The following is a 17868-nucleotide window of genomic DNA, read 5'->3' on the forward strand; positions in this document are numbered from 1 at the left end:
TTAAGTCAACAATTTTATTATCATTCACATATTTCATAAAAAATAATATAGTAAGTGGGTCAGGGTTGTATGGAAAAAATTCCATGTTTGTGCAGGTCGCTCTTTCTACATCTTCCAGCAGGGCCTTCCAGACATCAGTCGCAGCAGCTGCACTTCTCTGATGCCCCTTTGCAGATGCAGCCCTGGGCACACTTGGCACAGCTCACGGGGCAGCAGGAGCAGCAGCCTGGGGAAGAAGGGAGAGTGAGAGGTCAGACCAGACTTGACCGGGGATTTCCCTGCCCTCAAACAGGCCTGGCTCAAACTCTGTCCCCAGTCCCAGAGGACACTTAGTTCAGGATGGCATGCACTGTTGGAGATGGGAGATAAGTGTCGGATCTTTCAAGTGAGAGTCTTCTGTGAAAAGCTTCTTATCCCCATCTGAGCCCCAGACCTGGCAGAAGGCTGGAGAGGCAGTGACTAGGGTTAACAAAGGCAAAAGAAGGCTGGCTCCCCAGAACCATACACTTAGGTGAGGAAAGTCCTTAGGTGGCATGTCTGTGCCTGGCAGGCTGGTGCACTCTCTTGGCCTTAGTTTGTCTATTTTAAGAATGAAATTTGGGAATCAATCATGTCTAAGGATCTGGCTCTGATCCTGAATCAGTTGTTGGGGAAGGGGAGATGGGAAATTGACCACTGGCCTACTCCTGCCTGCTGAGCTCTGGGTTCCTGCCTCTGACTTGGCTCAGCCCCAGATTCCTGGACATGGCCCCGCACTCACTCTTCTTGCAGGAGGTGCATTTGCACTCCTTGCACTTGCAGGACTCAGCGCAGGTGCAGGAGCCACCTGCAAGGAAGAGAAAAAGGCAGTGAATTTGACACAAAAGACAGCAGCAGTTGGTCAACAAATGCTCCCAGCTGAGTGCATTGACAGGCGGGATAGATAGCTCCTGTTCGACTCAGGGCACCATGAAGCCTGACCTTACTTCTATCTCTAGAGGTTAGGATGGGCTTTATGTCCTTAATCCTGAAAAGGCAACAACCCCTGTCTCCCATCCACCCCAGGAACTTCCCAGAATACTGGGGCTCAGCCTAGCAGCCCCCGACTATCTGAGTGACATGGAGCAGGAGAATTATGAGCCTGAGTCCTCTCGCCTCTGAAATGGGAGGTATTAGAATAGGAATGTTCTAGGGGTGATGAAGGCGCTGAGAGGAAAAGCACTAGATCAATGAAATAAATGGCTCCACTTAGCCAGAACTCAAAAAACACCTCTACTCCTAGGGGCAGCGATCCTGTGGCGGGTAAATAGGTACCCTAAGGACCAGAAACCCAGGATCCCTTACCAGTGGTGCAGAAGCAGTTGGGGTCCATTTCGAGCCGTGGAGAGGTTGGAGATCCCAAGCAAGAAGTTGAGAGCCTATAAGGCACACGTGGAAGGCGTGGTGGGACCCCCACAGCCAACTGCTGCTTTAATAGTCAGGGGAAGAGGGCCTGGCGCAAAGGCCCTGCCCCGCGCTTGCACCCGCCCCGCTGAGTCCGCTGCGCCCCCGAGGTCCTGGGCTGGGCTGTGCGCAGTAGAAGGGTCAGGCGCACAGTTCCCTGAGTAGCGCTGGGTGCGCACCGCGGGACCACCTCCGCCCCCCGCTTTGGCGCACCGCTAACGGGCTTTGCGCCCGGGGTACGCGGTTTCCCCGGGGTACCGGCCGCTTTTCCCAGTTTCTCCGAAGTTGCCTTCCACCCTAGTCCCCGCGCGTTCCGAGAACCCAGCGTTGGCGTCTGGTTAGTCTTCCCCCGACCCCCGCACCGTTTTCAGCTCGGCCTGTCCAGAAGTCTGTGTGCAGCCACAGCCTCCCGCTCCCGCTCCCGGGTCGGCAGAGTGCGGAGTGGGCAGCGGGCGGTAGCGAGCGAGTTGTGTGCAGAGCCCCCGCCACCAATGTGATTTTCATTTCTCCTCGCCCGCGCCTTGCCTGTCCCCGTCCACACCTAGGTCCCTCGGACCTGCTCCTCAGTACACAGCAACACGGGGAACACGGGTCGGCCTCTCTCTCCCTTCCATTCTCCTCTCCTGAGAGGATGTGGGGGCACATTTATCTAGGTCCTCCTTTGCAAATAAACCTCCATGCTCCCCACAGCCTAGCAGGGCTACCCACTACCGGCTGGCAGTTCTGGACATGTGGGAAACCCCGAAAATGAGACGATTTCATGTGATGTGCTGACCTTGCTTTAAATTAAAAAGCAAGATGGGGGAAGTGGCAGGGGAGGTGGCGGGAAGCTGTAGTCCAAGCTACTTAGGAGGCTGAGGCGGAAGGATCACCTGAGCCCAGGAGTAGGAGTCCTGCCTGGACAACACAGGGAGTCAACGTCTCTAAAAAAATAAAATTAAAAAGCAAGACATCCAGTTATTTCTCTTCAGTATTCCTGACTAAGGCATAACATTGAGTCTATACCTGTCCCTTTCTAATCACTTTCATTCATTCACAGCCAGCTCTGGAGTGACCCACCAGATGAAGAACTCACCCTTCTCTATGGGATGGCACCAAGCCATTCTTTAGAGATCTGTCCTCAACCCTAAAACCTCCCACTAGGCCCCACCTGCAATATTGGAGGACGCTTTTCAACATGAGATTTGGCAGTGACAAAATGTCTAAATCATAGCCCCCATCTAGGATTCAAGAAACTAGGAAGTTGGGTTCCAGCACTATAGCGATTTTTAAGCCCAAAATCCAATGTGGATCTCAAGTTGTGGAGGAAAATCAGAAAATAAAAATAAGGGGTGAAGTTTCTGTGCCACACTGGGAATGAGACGAAGCGATCATGTATGGCCCCCACAGTGCAATACCATTTTACAGAAATGTAAACTCAGTGAGGTAGCCTGGCTGGCCTGAAAGTTTTCACATTATTAGTGGCTCATATTTCCATCCAGAGCCTGGTATCTAAACTCGTGGTTTAACCCCCACCCAAGTCCATTTTCTCTAAGACACACAAAGAAGACCAGATTAAGATTCAAGTCAAAATTCTTTTATTGCCATTCACATATTTAATATAAAAAGACATGCAGAAAATTACTCAGGGTTGTATTTAAAAAAAAAATCCAGGTTGTAAAGTTTGCTCTATTTACATCTGGGAGCAGAGCTGTCCCCACATCAGGCACAGCAACTGCACTTCTCCAATGCCCCTTTGCAGATGCAGCCCTGGGCACACTTGGCACAGCCCACGGGGCAGCAGGAGCAGCAGCCTGGGGAAGAAGGGGAGAGTGAGAGGTGGCAGTAGACTGGACCAGGCACCTCCCTGCCCCAATAGCAAGCCTGGCTCAAGCTCAGACGCCAGACTCAGAGGATGCTTTTTTCGTGTGGCACAGCTCTGTTCTGAAATCCTAGATGGTACAGTTGGTACAAGAGAAAAAGGTTTCCCTGCCCCATCTGAACTCAGGGCAGAAAGCCTGGAGAGGGAATGACATGGCCAACAGGGACAAAGGAAGCCCACTTCCCCAGAACCAGGCACTCAGTGTCAGCCTTGGGTTCCCTCCCAACCTTAGCCACAGCCCCAGATTCCTGGAGATGGCCCCGCATTCACTCTTCTTGCAGGAGGTGCATTTGCACTCTTTGCATTTGCAGGAGCCAGCGCAGGCGCAGGAGACATCTGAAAGGAAGAGAAAAACGCAGTGGGCAGTGAGTGAGATGCAGAAGGTACAGCAGTGGGTCAATGAGTCTCCAGTGCCCCCTCCTCTGGGCAGGGCCAGCCCTCAGAGCTCCTTTCCCACTCAGGACAGAGGAACAGAGGCCCCAAGTCCTCTCCACTCACGCTGGGAAGCGCAAGCACCATCCTGTTTCACCCCACCAGGAAGGTCCCTGCTGCACACCCAACCCAGGAATACTGGGATTGCGAGCCACAACCTTCTGTCCTGAACTCTGAAGACTCTTATGTCTCCAGCCCCTCATCCACCCTGATTGCTCAGAGCCTGGAGGAGAATATTGGTGCCCAGTCAGCAGGACCCTGACCAACTGGGTGATGTGAAGCAGGACTGCCTTGAGCCTCAGTATCCTTAACTCTGACTTAGAGGCCCAGCGGGGAGGGCAGTGCTCTCAAGGGCGTGATCAGAAAGAAAGCACCTAAGGACGTAAAGGAGTCCCCTTCTGCTCAGAACTTAAAATGCGACCTCCTCAAACCCAGAGACCCTCTGAACTGGGTCTGGGAAATGGGAATCCCAGGGCGCAGAGTCGGGCTTCTCTTACCAGTGGCGCAGGAGCAGTTGGGGTCCATTTCGAGCCGCGGTGAGGCTGGAGATCTTAGCGAGAAATGGAGAGACTGCAAGGCGCACGTGGACGGCGTGGTGGAGCGCCACAGCCTGGAGCTGTTTTTCTATTCAGGGAAGAGGGCCGGGCGCAGAGGCCCTGCCCCGCGCTTGCACCCGCCCTGTTGGGTTCACGCCGCCTGCGGTCCTAGACTGGGCTGTGCGCAGCAGAAGGGCCGGGGGCACCATCTTCTGAGCTCCGCTGGGGAAGCGCCGCGGACCGCCCCTTTGGCGCCCTTTAGCGCAGAGGGGCTGTGCGCCCGGCGGTACGCCCTGTCCCCGAGGTCCTGGCCGCCTCTCCCAGTTTCCTCGAGGTTGCCTTCCACCCTCCTCCCCGCGGGTTCCGGGACGCCAGCATTGGCGACGGGAGCGTCTCAACCCCACCCCTCGCCCGGCCGTTTTCAACTGGGCCTGTCCCGGAGTCCGGGGGCAGCCCTCCTGCTCCCGTCCCCGGATCGGCTGAGTGCGGAGCGGGGAGCCTGCGGTAGCCAGCGAATTGTGTGCAGAGCACCCGCCACCGATGTGGCTTTCTTTTCTCCTGGTCCCCCTGCCTTGCCTGTCCCTGTCCACACCGTGGTCCCTCTGACCCGCTCCTCCGTACACAGCAACACGGGGAACACGAGTCGGCCTCTCTCTTCCGTCCATTCTCCTCGCCTGAGAGGATGTGTGGGCACATTTGTCCAGGTCCTCCTTTGCAGATAAGTCTCCATGCTCCCCACAGCCTAATGGGCCACCACAGTACCGCCTGGCAGTTCTGGACATGTGGAATGTCCCCAGAGAGAGATGACTTCAGATGACATGCAGACCCTGCTTTAAATTAAAAAGCAAGGTAGGGAAGGTGGTGGAAAGCTGTAGTCCCACCTACTTAGGAGGCTGAGGCGGGAGGATCACTTGAGTCGAGGAGTTCGAGTCCTGCTTAGTCCACATAGCGAGTCACTCTCTAAAAAAAAAAAGCAAGACATCCAGTTATTTCTCTTCAATATACCTGACTATTGCATGACGTTGAGTCTACACCAGTCCCTTTTTAATCACTTTCATTCTTTGAATCCTCACAGCAATCCTAAAGGGAAATACTAATTATGAACCCGTTTTGCTAATCACAGGACTGCAAAGAAAAGAGTCCAAGTAACTGGCTGGTCGTCACAGAGGTAAACAGTTGTGCACTGATTTAAATCCAGCCAGCCTCTTAACGGAAAGTGTCCATGATCAAGCCTTCCTTTAGCCAAGGTATGTCATCAACACTTCTCTATTGCTGGAAATTTTTTAAAAAACAGGGGCTGGCCCAGTGGCTCACACCTGTAATCCCACACTTAGGAAAGCCGAGGCGGATGAATCAACTGAGGTCAGGAGTTGGAGACCAGCCTGGCTAACATGGCAAAACCCTGTTTCCACTAAAAATACAAAAATTATCCTGGCTTGGTGGCAGTCGCCTGTAATCCCAGCTGCTCAGGAGGTTGAGGCAGGAAAATCACTTAAACCAGGGAGGCAGAGTTTGCAGCTTGGGCCATTTCACTGCAGCTGGGCAAAGAAGGTGAAACTCTGTCTCAAAAAATAATGACGGAAAACCTCCAAATAAACAACAGGAAGCTACCAGCTCTACGATGGACAGTGGCAAAAGCGATCCGTAAGTGTAATACACACACACACACACACATTAATTTGGAACCATCTTCCATGTGTGAGACAAGATTGATTTTCACTTTCTCTGATGGAAAAGAGTTTGATTTTCATAAAATATGTGTATGAAAGTATTAATCATTTCAGTGTAAAATATTAACTAAAAAATGGTGCAGGTGGTAACAGAAAGGGCAGTCATTCTTCTGTATCTGACATGAAGCACAGAATCTTGCTCATAGCTTTATAACCCTAATGTTGATTACAATGTTATGGGAACACTGAATGGCTCTCTTTGGACCACAGGACACGTACTCATGTGGCAGATGAGAATAACAGGATACACAGTTGAGCACTCCAGGCCTTTGTGTGCAAATAAATAAATATTCCCTATGCGCCATAAAATGATCAAAAAAAGCAATAGCTAATATTATAGACCCCACACCCCTCACACCATTCTAAGTTGCTTGTAGGCATTAAATCCTGGGCTGGGTTGTGCGCCACAGAAGGGCCAGGGGACCCCTTTGGCGCCGGTTCATACAGGAGGGGCTGTGTGCCCATGTCCCTGAGGTCGCGGCTGCCTTTCCCAGTTTCCTCAAAGTTGCCTTCCACCCTCCTCCCCGCACGTTCTGGGATACCAGCCTTGGCTTCACAGGCATCTCCTTTAATCCTATAAGGCAGAGGTTAGTATTACGCCCCTTGTGCAGTGGAGGAGACTGAGCCATAGACAGGTTGTGTCATGCAGCTAAAAGTAACAGAGGTGGGATTTGCACTCATGCATGCTGATGGCAGCATCATACACTCACCCACCACCCTCTGCCACCAAGTTACATGAATGATAAGGACACGGAAAACCTAGCACAGAGGCAGCAATAAAGTGCACTCTGTGGACAAGAATGTCCCCCTGCACAGCTCTGTGACATCTCTGGGTTTCAATTCTCATCTGTCAAGCCAAGAGCAACATTCGTTCATCCCAAAGAGTCTTTGTATCTTTGAACTCTTTGTATCTTTGTATCTTTGAGATAGGCAAGATTTAGCATCCGGTGGCATCATAATCTACCAGCTGTGGCCAGGGCCATAGACCAGGTGTGGCATAGGTTCATTCATCCCTTGACTTCTGAGCTATGTGACATTGGGTAGGTTACTTAACTAATCTGGAAGACAACATAAACACTCCAGGCCCTGCATGTTTGCTGTCCCAGTCTTGAGGCCTGTGGCTGTCGTTCCGGAGGTCATGTGATCAGATGATATGAAGGATGGGAATGGATTTTATGTCTGGTCAAATGTAGGGGCAGCATCTTATTGAAAAGCACTTTCCACAGAAGGTCGTCCACACTCCTGGCAGGGTCAGCCAGGTTGCAGTCCCATTCCTAGCATGCAATTCACAGCAGTGCTTTCAAACCCGTAAGATTTCTCTTAGCTTTGGGATTTAACAGGCTTCATTCTCTTAAAAAGGCAGTGTAGAGAGAATGATCATCATTGCTACTATTTATTAAACCCTAGCCAGGGGCCAGACCATGCTGTCATGTAATCCCTGCGTTGAGATATAATCTGCTTTCTACAAATAAGGAACTGGAGGCTCAGAGAGTTTCAGTGATGCACTCAGGCCACACAGCCAGTACATGGTGAGGTGGGATGTGAACCAGGACTGCCTGACACCAAAACCCGTGCCCTAGGCACAGGCTGCCTTCTGAAATCTCCTCTTCACAGGGAAGCAGTGGGCAAGCGTGGTCCTGACCTCCAGGACAGAAGGATCATCTTCCTCTTTGATTGAACATCAAATAGCGTTCCCTCCACATAGCCAGGGGATCTGATTGTTGGTTTTAATTACAAGTCAGCCAGGGCCTTACTCCTTCCTACTGAGCACCACCACATCCTCCAAACTGCAGAATCCGCCATCATTCCTGCATGGGCAGGCGTGAAGCATTTCATGTGGAACCCATGATCACACACACTTCATTTTGCCAGGGACATGCTGGGCATGTCCTTCCATATTCCCAGTGACTTTACTGGTTGGAAGGAATCAAGAGCTGAAATTTGAAAGAAGAGCAAATTCAGTCTGAGTTTGGGAGGAATTTCCAAAGATTCAGAGCCCAGTCACAACAGGGAGCTCTCAGGGGTCAGCGAGTGTCCTGTCAGTGACACTGGGCAGACCAAGGCTGATGGTTCCTTGTGGGGATGTGCTGGGCAGTGCTGCTCAAGGTGTGTGAGCCACACACTGGGGCCAGTTTGCTGTTTCCTTTCTTTTCTTGTTTTGAAACAGGGTCTCAGTTGCCCAGGCTGGACTGCAGTGGCACAATCGTGGTGCACCTCTGCCTCTGGGGTTCAGGCAACTCTTATGCCTCAGCCTCCCAAGTGGCTGGGATTAACAGATGCATGCCATCATGCCCGATTTATTTTTGTATTTTTAGTAGAGATGAGATTTCATCATGTTAGCCAGACTGGTCTTAAACTGCTGGCCTCAAGTTATCCACCTACCTTGGCCTCCCAAAGTGCTGGGTTTATAGGTCTGAGCCACCATGCCTGGTCTGGTTTGTTGCTTCTGGGCCACAATGCACATCATCATATGTTCAAAATTTGTACATCTTTCATTTTCCTATTATTTCTTTATGGATTTATTGAACTGCTTTCCTGTTGGATCTAAAAAATGGGTTTTGTATGTGGTGTTTTATCTCATTATCTCCATGATCGATACTATTACATTTACCAAGGTTTAAGTCTGTGATGGATAGGAAATAAAAACTGTCCCTTCACCAAAGTGTTTGAAAAGCCCCATTGTGCTAGCCTGTTTGCATTGCTCTAATGGAATCCCTGAGACTAGATAATTTATAAAAAAAAAGAAGTTTGTTTTGATTTCTGCTTCTGCAGGCTGTGCAGAGTGTGGTGCAGGCATCTGCCTCTGATGAGGGCCACAGGAAGCCTGCAATCCTGGCAGAAGACCAACGGGGAGCAGGTACATCACATGGAGAGACAGGGAGCAAGACAGATAAGGGGACGGTCCCTGGCTCTTTTAAACAGCCAGCTCTGGAGTGACCTACCAGAGGAAGAACTCACTCTTCCCCATGGGATGGCACCAAGCCATTCTTTAGGGATCTGTCCTCATGACCCCAAAAGCTCCCACCAGGCCCTACCTGCAATATTGGAAGTCACATCTCAACATGAGATTTGGCAGTGACAAGACATCCAAATCATAGCACCCTTGTAGGATTGAAGGAACTGAGGAGTTGAGTGCCAGCACTGTAGCCACTTTTAAGCCTCAAATCCAATGTGGATCTGAGGTTGGGCAGGAAAATCAGAAAATAAAAATGAGGGATGCAGTTTCTGTGCTACATTTGGCATGAGACTGGAAGCGATCATGTATGGTCCCCACCCATATGGTGTGCACAGTGCAATCCCATTTTATAGAAGTGTGAACTCAGTGAGGTAACCTGACTGGCCTGAAAGTCTTCACATTATTAGTGGCTCACATTTCCATCCAGAGCCTGGTATCTAAACTCATGGTTTAACCCCCACCCAAGTCCATTTTTTTCCAAGACACACAAAGAAGATCACAATAAGATTCAAGTCAAAATTTTTTTATTGTCATTCACATATTTAATATGAAAAGACATGCAGCAAATGGCTAGGGGTTGTATGTAAAAAAACCTCCAGGTTGTGAAGGTTGCTCTATTTACATCTGGGAGCAGAGCTCTTCCCACATCAGGCACAGCAGATGCACTTCTCCGACGCCCCTTTGCAGACACAGCCCTGGGCACACTTGGCATAGCCCACGGGGCAGCAGGAGCGGCAGCCTGGGGAAGAAGGGGAGAGTGAGAAGTGGCAGTAGACTGGACCAGGCACCTCCCTGCCCCAATAGCAGGCCTGGCTCGAGCTCAGAACCCAGACCCAGAGGATGCTTTTTTCGACTGCCACAGCTCTGTTCTGAAACCAGAGATGGTACAGTTGGGGTTTGTGTCCCAAGAGAAAAATGCTGTCCTGCTCCATCTGAACTCAGGGCAGAAAGCCTGGAGAGGGAATGACACAGCCAACTGGGGCAAAGGAAGGCCAGTTCCGCAGAAGCAAGCACTCAGTGTCAGCCTTGGGTTCCCTCCCAACCTTAGCCACGGCCCCAGATTCCTGGAGATGGCCCCGCACTCACTCTTCTTGCAGGAGGTGCATTTGCACTCTTTGCACTTGCAGGAGCCGGTGCACGTGCAGGAGCCACCTGCAAGGAAGAGAAAAAGCCAGCGAGTGGTGAGTGAGATGCAGAAGATACAGCAGTGGATCTATGAGTGTCCAGTATTCCCTTCTCTGTGCAGGGCCAGCCCTCAGAGCTCCTTTCCCACTCAGCAGAGGAAGAGAAGCCCCATCTCCTCTCCTTTCATGTTGGGAAAACCAAGCCCCCTCCATTTGTATTCCAAGGGTAAGTCTCAGTCTCCAAGCACAGCCCGGAAAGACTGCGACTTCGATTTTCTGTCCTGAACCCCGAAGAGGCAATGTCCCTTGTCTCCCATCCAATCCAGATGCTCAGAGACTGGTTAGATAATTGAGGCTCAGCCAGCAGCCTCGTTACCAACGGGATGATGTGCAGCAGGACATCCTTGAGCCTCAGGACCCTCAACTCTGACATAGAGGTACAGGGAGGAGGGCAATGCTGTCAGGAGCTTGGCCAAGAGGAAAGCACTGGACGAAGTAAAGTAGTCCCCTCACCTCAGATCGCAAAATATGACCTCCTCAAACCCAGGGACACTCTCCATGGTGTCTGGGAATTTGGCATCCCAAGGCACAGACCCGGGCGCCCCTTACCAGCGGAGCAGGAGCAGTTGGGGTCCATTGCAAGCTGAGGCGAGACTCTGGAGTTCCCAAGCGAGAAGCCAAGAGGCGGTGGAGCACCTGGAGGGCGTGGTGCAGCTCCACAGCCAGCGGCTGCTGTTATAGTCGGGGAGGGGGCCGGGAGCAGAGACCCTGCCAGGCCCTTGCACTCGCCTTCCTGAGTCCCAGGGAAGATTGCTTAACTTCTCTAGAAGACAGTACAACTCCTCTAGAAGACAGCACCATCTCACCAAACCCTGCACATTCACTGTGTCCCTGGTTTGTATGACAATCAAATGACTTGAAAGGTGGGAAAGGTTTGTTCTCTGTCTGAATGCTGCAGCAGTCTCTTATCCCAGAGAGCTGGTGCAGGTCATCCATATGCCCTTGAGACCAGAACAGCAAGACTCCAAACCCATCTCCAACTTCAGTCCACTTAATACCTGCAGGCAGATGGGCCTTTTCCAAGGAGCTTGATGGGAGCTAACAGGATTGTCTGTCTAGAAAGTCCACATGGAGAAATGATTATAATAGCACTGTTCAGTAAGCCTAGGCCACTAGTACCAGGCCACTGTCCCATTTGATCCCTGCTTGGAAATATATCACCTGTATACAGATGAGGAAATGGAGGCTCAGAGAGGTTAAGTGACTTGTGCAGGCCACACAGCCAATAAGAAGTGAAGTGGGCTGTGAACCCAGCTTTGTGACAGCAAAGCCTGCACTTGGCCCAGGCTCCCTTCTGAAATTCCCTCTTCACAAAGAACACCTGCAGCCCATTTAGGTCTTGACTCCTGGGTCACCTGTCTCATCTTCCCTGTGATTGAATCACAAATAACAATTCCCGGAGCAGATAGCTGGAGGGACCAGCTGTTGGTAGCAATGATCAGTCCTCATCCTTCTCAATGCACACCACACCCCTTCAAACTACAGAATATGCCATCACTACTGCAGAGGCCGAGTCAAATACTTCACCTGGGAGCCCCAGTTGCTATCTATAGTCAGCTTGCCAGGATAATGCTGGACACTTTGCTCCACCTCCCTATTCACTGTGCTGGCCTGGAGTAACCAAGGGCTGGAATTTGAAGGAGGAGACTGCAGCCTGACCTTGGGAGAAACTTCCAAAATTCAGAGCCGAGTCAGAACAAGGAGCTCTCAGGGGTGGCGAGAGTTCCATGAGCGACATGGGGCAGTTTAGGACTGATAGTTCCTTTTGGACATGTCCAGGCCAGCACTGCTGAAGGTGAGTGATCCACGCACAAGGGTCAGTCTACAAACTTCCCAGTGTGAAACACACACCCTAGGAGAAATATGCAATGTTTGTAAATTCTTTTATTTTTCTGTTATTTATTAAATATAATTATATATTTGTTTTTCATATATTTATTGTTTTTCATATGTATTATTTTATTTTTATATATTTATATTAATAATTTGCCTGTTGAGTATAAAAGTAGATTTTGTTTTTATATTTCATACTAATTCAAATCAGTTCATTTTGCCAAAGCTTAGGTCTGTTGCAAATGCCCATACCGTTATATCTTTTACATGTATAATGCTTTCTTCTTCTTTTTTTTTTTTTTTTTTTTTTTTTTTTGAGATTCGCTCTTGTCACCCAGGCTGGAGTAGAGTGGTGCGTTCTCGGCTCATTGTAACCACTGCCTCCCAGGTTCAAGTGATTCTCCTGCTTCAGCCTCCGGAATAGCTGGGATTACAGGCACCTGATGCCACTCCTGGCTAATTTTTGTATTTTCAGTAGAGATGGGGGGATTTCATCATATTGGCCAGGCTGGTCTTGAACTTCTGACCTCAGGTGATCCACTCACCTTTGCCTCCCAAAGTGCTGGGATTACAGGTGTGAGCCACCATACCCGGCCCACATGTATAATGCTTTTACTTTTTTTAGCTGAGACAGGTAATGTGATTTGCCTTAAGGCACTCAGTGTGTAAGGTGATAGGACATGCATGGTACCAGCACGCATGTGACTGGACTTGCAGTGCAGTCCCTCATCCCAGCTCTGTTGGGTATCAGGTCACTTTTGTCCAAGCCACACAAAATAAAACCCAGCCTGAATAAAGTCAACTTTTATTATCATTATTTTTGAAAAACCAAATGTACTAGTGGGTCAGGGTTGTGTGGAAAACAATTTCGGGTTTGTACGCTTTCTCCTTCCGGGAACAGAGCTTTCACCGCATCAGGCGCAGCAGTGCACCTGTCAGATGTCTCTTTGCAGACACATCCCTGGGCACACTTGGCACAGCCCACGGGGCAGCAGAAGCAGCAGCCTGGGCAAGAAGGGGAGAGGGACAGGTCACAGCTGACTTGAACAGGCACCTCTCTGCCCCTACGGCGGGCCTGGCTCAAGCTCGCACCAAGACCGGAAGGAGCCTTCGTTCGGGATGGTGCGCTCTGTCAGGAGACAATGGTGGATCTTTGCAGTGAGAGCATTCCTGTGAAAAACTTGCTCAGCCCCACTGAGCCAGGACAGGGCAGAAGACTGGATGGGCAGTGACTGGGACTGTGCAGACAAAGGAAGGACAATTCGCCAGGACCATACACTTCAGTGAGGAAAGTCTTCAAGAATCAGGTCTATGGTAGGCCGGCTGGTGCCTTCTTGTGACCTCAGTTTCCCCATTGTTAAGAATGAAGATTGGTTGGGAATCAACCGTCTCTAATGTTCCTCCAGCTCTGATCCTGAATCCGTTTCAGGTGATGTGGGAAGCTAGTGATGAGCCTGCGCCTGCCTGCACAATCTGAGATCCCTCCTCTCACTCAGCCCAGCCCCGAGATTCTCAGGCAAGGCCCCGCACTCACTCTTCTTGCAGGAGGTTCACGGCACTCTGCATGTGCAGGAGCCTGCACAGGTGCAGGACCCATCTGCAAGGAAGAGAAAAAAGCAGTGAGCGGTGAGTGTGGTGCAGGGTTAGGAGCAGGCCCTCAGCATCCTCCTGCTCAGGGCACAGGAAACCTGGTACCTTGTTCTGCTCAGGCACACGGAAGCCCAGCCCCATCTTTTCTCCACACAGGCTCGGATGCGCAGGAGCCGTCCTAATTTTACTCCACAAGGCCTTAGGTCAGGAATCCCTAGGAGGCAATGCTCCCTGCCTCCCATCCACCTCAGGAAGCAATAATGCTGGACAGAGCACTGGGTCCTAGCCCAGGACCCCACTGGCTATCTGGGTGACCTGGCACTTTTGAGCCTCAGTCTTCTCAGAAATGGGTGGCGCTGGGAAGATGGCAGCGTTCTAAGTGGTGATGAAGGCGCTTGACGGGGAAAAAGCACGAGAAGTGCAAAGTAAAGGAGTTCACTTTAGGAAGAGCTCAAAATGCACCTCCCTCCTGCCCTGGGGACATTCTATCCACTGGAATGAAAATGGAGATCCTAAGGCCTCCAAACCCGGTATCTCTTACCAGTGGAGCAGGAGCAGTTGGGGTCCATTGCGAGTCGAGGTGCGGCTGGAGTTTCTACCGGAGAGGGGAAGACGCAGTGGGGCAGGTGGGAGGCGTGGTGGATTCTAGGAACCCGGCGATCAATTTACAGGTAGAGAAGGGCGCCGGGTGCAGAGCACCCCCTCCTCCACCCTGACGCGGAATCCGCGGCGCCTGGCTTCCCGGGTTGGGATGTGCGCGGTAGGCGGGTCGGACGCATTATCCCCTGAGCGCAGCCTGGTGGGCCCTCGAGGGCTGCCCCTTTGGCTCCTGCTGGCCCAGGAGGAGCTGTGCTGCCGGAGGTACGTGGCGCCCCTGACACCCTAGGGGCCATTTTCCATTCCCAGGTAGTCGCGTTATCCCCATCCCCCGACCTGCACCTTTGCCACCAACTTCGCCTCTCCCGGGTCCGTGTGCAGCTCCATCCTCGTGCTCACCTTCTTCACTGGCTGGAGCTGGGAGCAGAGAGTGAACCGTGTGCACATGTGTGGCCATGGAGGTGACTTTTGTTTCTCCCCCGCCCTCCCCCCCGCATTGCCTGTGGCTCTTCCCACCTAGGACCCTCAAACTCCTTCCCCCTGTACACACAACCTGGCGACCACGGGTCAGCCTCTCTCTCTTCCTTCCATGCTATCATATAACACTTAGATTTTGCCAGGCCCGTTTAAATCATTGTTTCTTTGAACCCTCCCAACAATCCTAAAGGGAAATTCTATTTATAAACACGTTTTACTAATCTGACAATTATAAACTTTAAGTAACTTGCTCAACATCACAGAATGGAAAAGTTGTCACTGATTTGAATCTAGCCAGCCTCTCAAGAGAAAGTGTCCATGATCAAGCCTTCCTTTGGGCCGGGTATGTCATCAGCATTTCCCTATTGCTGGACATCTTTTAAACAATGTCAAGCCACAAGCTGAACCATGAGCTGAGACAGAAGCAATCTACAACTGTAATATATATACATAGATATACAACACATTTATACTTCTGGTTGCCTTCTATGTGTGGAATAAGACTGATTTTCATTTTCGCTGCTGGAAAAGAGTGTGCTTTAAATGAAAATATATTTAAGAAAATATTAATCACTTCAATGTCGTATGTTAAGTAACATACAGTGACTGTGTGTACAGAAGTACCATTCTTTTTGATCTGACATGAGGCATGGATGGAATCTTGCTTATAGCTTTGTGTCCCTAGTGTTGATGACTATTTTATGGGAAGAACAAACGTCTCTTTTGACCACATGTTCATGTAGTAGATGAGAATAACAGGATACACAAGTGAGCACATCTGGCCTGGCTGCTTTGTCTGTGAGTAAATAAATACCCCCAAGCTATGTAAAATGAGAAAAAAAAAAAAAGCAACAGTTAATGTTATAGATGACTCACCCCTTGCCAGGCACCATTCTAAGTTCCTTACATGAATTAAATCATTTAATTTTACAAGCCAGATATCATTATACTCCAGTTGATAAGACTGATACACAGAAGTTATGTCACACACATAGCGGCAGAGGTGGGATTGGCACTCATGCAGGCTGACCTCAGCATCATGCCTTACCCCCTGCTCTATGCCACCAAGTCAACACAAAGGTGAGGACACTGAAAGTCTGGCTGGGAGGCAGCAGTGGAAACACATTGAGTTGCAGTCTGATCTCTGTGCATACCCGTGACCTCTCTGGGCTTCAGTTACTATCTCTCAAGCCAAGAGCAAAATTTGTTCATCTCCAACGTCCCTTATAGCTTTGAACTGAGATGGGCAGGGTTTGGCATCCAGGGATGGCATGGTCTGCCAGCTGTGGGCAGGGCCAGAGGCCAGCTGTACCATAGGTTCATTCATCCCTTTCCTTCTCAGTTGTGTGGCATTGGGCAGGTTGCTTAATTCCTCTGAAAGACTACGTAAGCACGCCAGCCCCTGAATATTTTCTGTCGCTGTCCTGAAGCTTGTGACTTTCATTCAACATGTTGCCTGAAGGTCAAATGACATGAAGGATGGTAAAGGATTTTATGTGTGTTCAAATGTTGGGGCAGTGTCTTATCACAGAGCACTCTTTGCAGGAGGACATCCACACTCCTCCTCCAGCACTGGCTCAGCCAGGGATGCAAGCCCTCCACAGCATCGCATCCAGAGCAATGCTTCCAAACCAATGAGCCTTTCTTCAAGAGCAAGTTAGGATTTAATGGTATCTTTTTCCAAGAAAGTCAGTGCAGAGAGAATGATCATAATCACCATTGTTTATTAAAACCTAGGCAGCAGCCAGATCACTCTCTCATTTTCTTTTTTTGTTTTTGTTTTTGTTTAGACAGTGTCTCGTTCTGTTGCCTAGCCTGGAGTGCAGAGGCACAATCTTGGCTGGCCTCCATATCTTCGACTTAAGCAATCTTCCTATCTCGGCCTACAGAGTGGCTGGGACCACAGGTGCATGGCATCACACCATCTAATTTTTGTATTTTTTGTAGAGATGGGGTTTCTCCATATTTCCCAGGCTGGTCTCAAACTCCTGGGCTCAAACAACCTTCCCACCTCTGCCTCCCAAAGTGCTGGTATTACAGGCATGAGCCACCGTGCCTGGCCCACTCTCTCATTTAATCCCTGCATTGAGAATTATCTCCTTTCCACAAATGAGGCACTAGATGCTCAGAGAGTTTGGGTGACTTGCCCAACCACACAGCCAGTAAGTGGTGGAGTGGGCTGTGAACTAGGACTGCCTGACAACTAAAACTATGCCCTAGGTGTAGGCTGCCTCCTGAAATCGCTTCACAGGGAAGCAGCAGGTAAGTGTGGTACTGACTTCTAGGCAAGGAGCCTCATCTTCCTCCTTTTTTTTTTTTTTTTTTTTGAGGCGGAGTCTCGCTCTGTAGCCGGACTGGAGTGCAGTGGCCAGATCTCAGCTCACTGCAAGCTCCGCCTCCCGGTTCACGCCATTCTCCTGCCTCAGCCTCCAGAGTAGCTGGGACTACAGGCGCCCGCCACCTCGCCCGGCTAGTTTTTGTATTTTTAGTAGAGACGGGTTTCACTGTGTTAGCCAGGATGGTCTCGATCTCCTGACCTCGTGATCTGCCCGTCTTGGCCTCCCAAAGTGCTGGGATTACAGGCTTGAGCCACCGTGCCCAGCCTCATCTTCCTCCTTGATTGAACATCGAATGGCATCCCCCCACAAATGGAGGGACTAACTTGTCATTAATAAGATATCCAGGGACTCTTTCCTTTCTAAGGAACATCGCCACGCCCAGCAAGCTGCACAATCTGCCATAGCTATGTTCTGAGAACTTCTGTTAATAAAGTAATATTAATTATGGAGATTACGAAATCAAAATCAAAATTCCAAAAGAACTTTACCCGCAACCCATGCTTACACTGCATCTTGCCGGGAGTATGCTGGTTTGAAGTAATCAAGGGCTGGAGCTTGAAAGAGGAACAAACTCAACCTGAACTTGGGAGGAATTTCCGAAGATTCAGAGCCAAGTTCCAACAGGGAGCTCTCAGGGTTCAGCGAGTGTCCTGAGTGTGCTGTCTGTGACGCTGGCTAGGCCAAGCCTGATGGTTCCTCATGAGAATGTCGTGGACTGTGTCTGCTGTCTCCAGTCTGCAATGCAAATCCATCCATGAACAAATGTGCAGAGTTTCTAAATCTTCCATTTTTCTGTTATTTCTATATGTACTTATTGATTTTTTTGTGTAAAATGTAAAAAATGGGTTTCGTATTTTGTGTTTCATTATCTTCATAATTAATATTACTTTATTTACAAAGGTGTAGGTCTG

General features: G+C 50.1%; 2 protein-coding genes and 1 pseudogene across 4 annotated transcripts in view; all 3 read right to left on the reverse strand.

Annotated features, from left to right (window-relative positions):
* On the reverse strand, positions 1-1454 carry LOC117087827 (metallothionein-1E-like). Its single transcript, XM_033218469.1, has 3 exons — positions 1324-1454; positions 761-826; positions 1-226 (listed from the first exon to the last, which is right to left on the reverse strand). Exons 1-3 carry the CDS (start codon positions 1349-1351, stop codon positions 135-137), a joined length of 186 nt encoding a protein of 61 aa, XP_033074360.1. The 5' UTR covers positions 1352-1454; the 3' UTR covers positions 1-134.
* Positions 1455-2976: 1522 nt separating this feature from the next.
* Positions 2977-17868, reverse strand: part of LOC117087823 (metallothionein-1E-like) — a 28363-nt gene continuing 13471 nt past the window's right edge. The window contains exons 2-5 of one of the 3 annotated variants that reach the window (XM_033218463.1): positions 16712-16717; positions 10671-10778; positions 10024-10089; positions 2986-3215 (exon numbers count right to left, since the gene is read on the reverse strand). In XM_033218463.1, the coding sequence (XP_033074354.1) occupies positions 3124-3215; positions 10024-10089; positions 10671-10698 (186 nt within the window). In that variant the 5' untranslated portion in view covers positions 10699-10778; positions 16712-16717 and the 3' untranslated portion in view covers positions 2986-3123. Of the gene's footprint in view, positions 3216-3553; positions 3620-4212; positions 4725-9444; positions 9677-10023; positions 10090-10670; positions 10779-16711; positions 16718-17868 lie in introns of those variants that run through there. The other 2 variants (XM_033218464.1, XM_033218465.1) reach the window with 2 other exon arrangements.
* LOC117088600 lies at positions 11226-14113 on the reverse strand (annotated as a pseudogene).

The sequence above is a fragment of the Trachypithecus francoisi genome, unplaced genomic scaffold, assembly GCF_009764315.1.
Source record: "Trachypithecus francoisi isolate TF-2019V2 unplaced genomic scaffold, Tfra_2.0 Lachesis_group10, whole genome shotgun sequence".
Lineage (NCBI taxonomy): Eukaryota > Metazoa > Chordata > Mammalia > Primates > Cercopithecidae > Trachypithecus > Trachypithecus francoisi.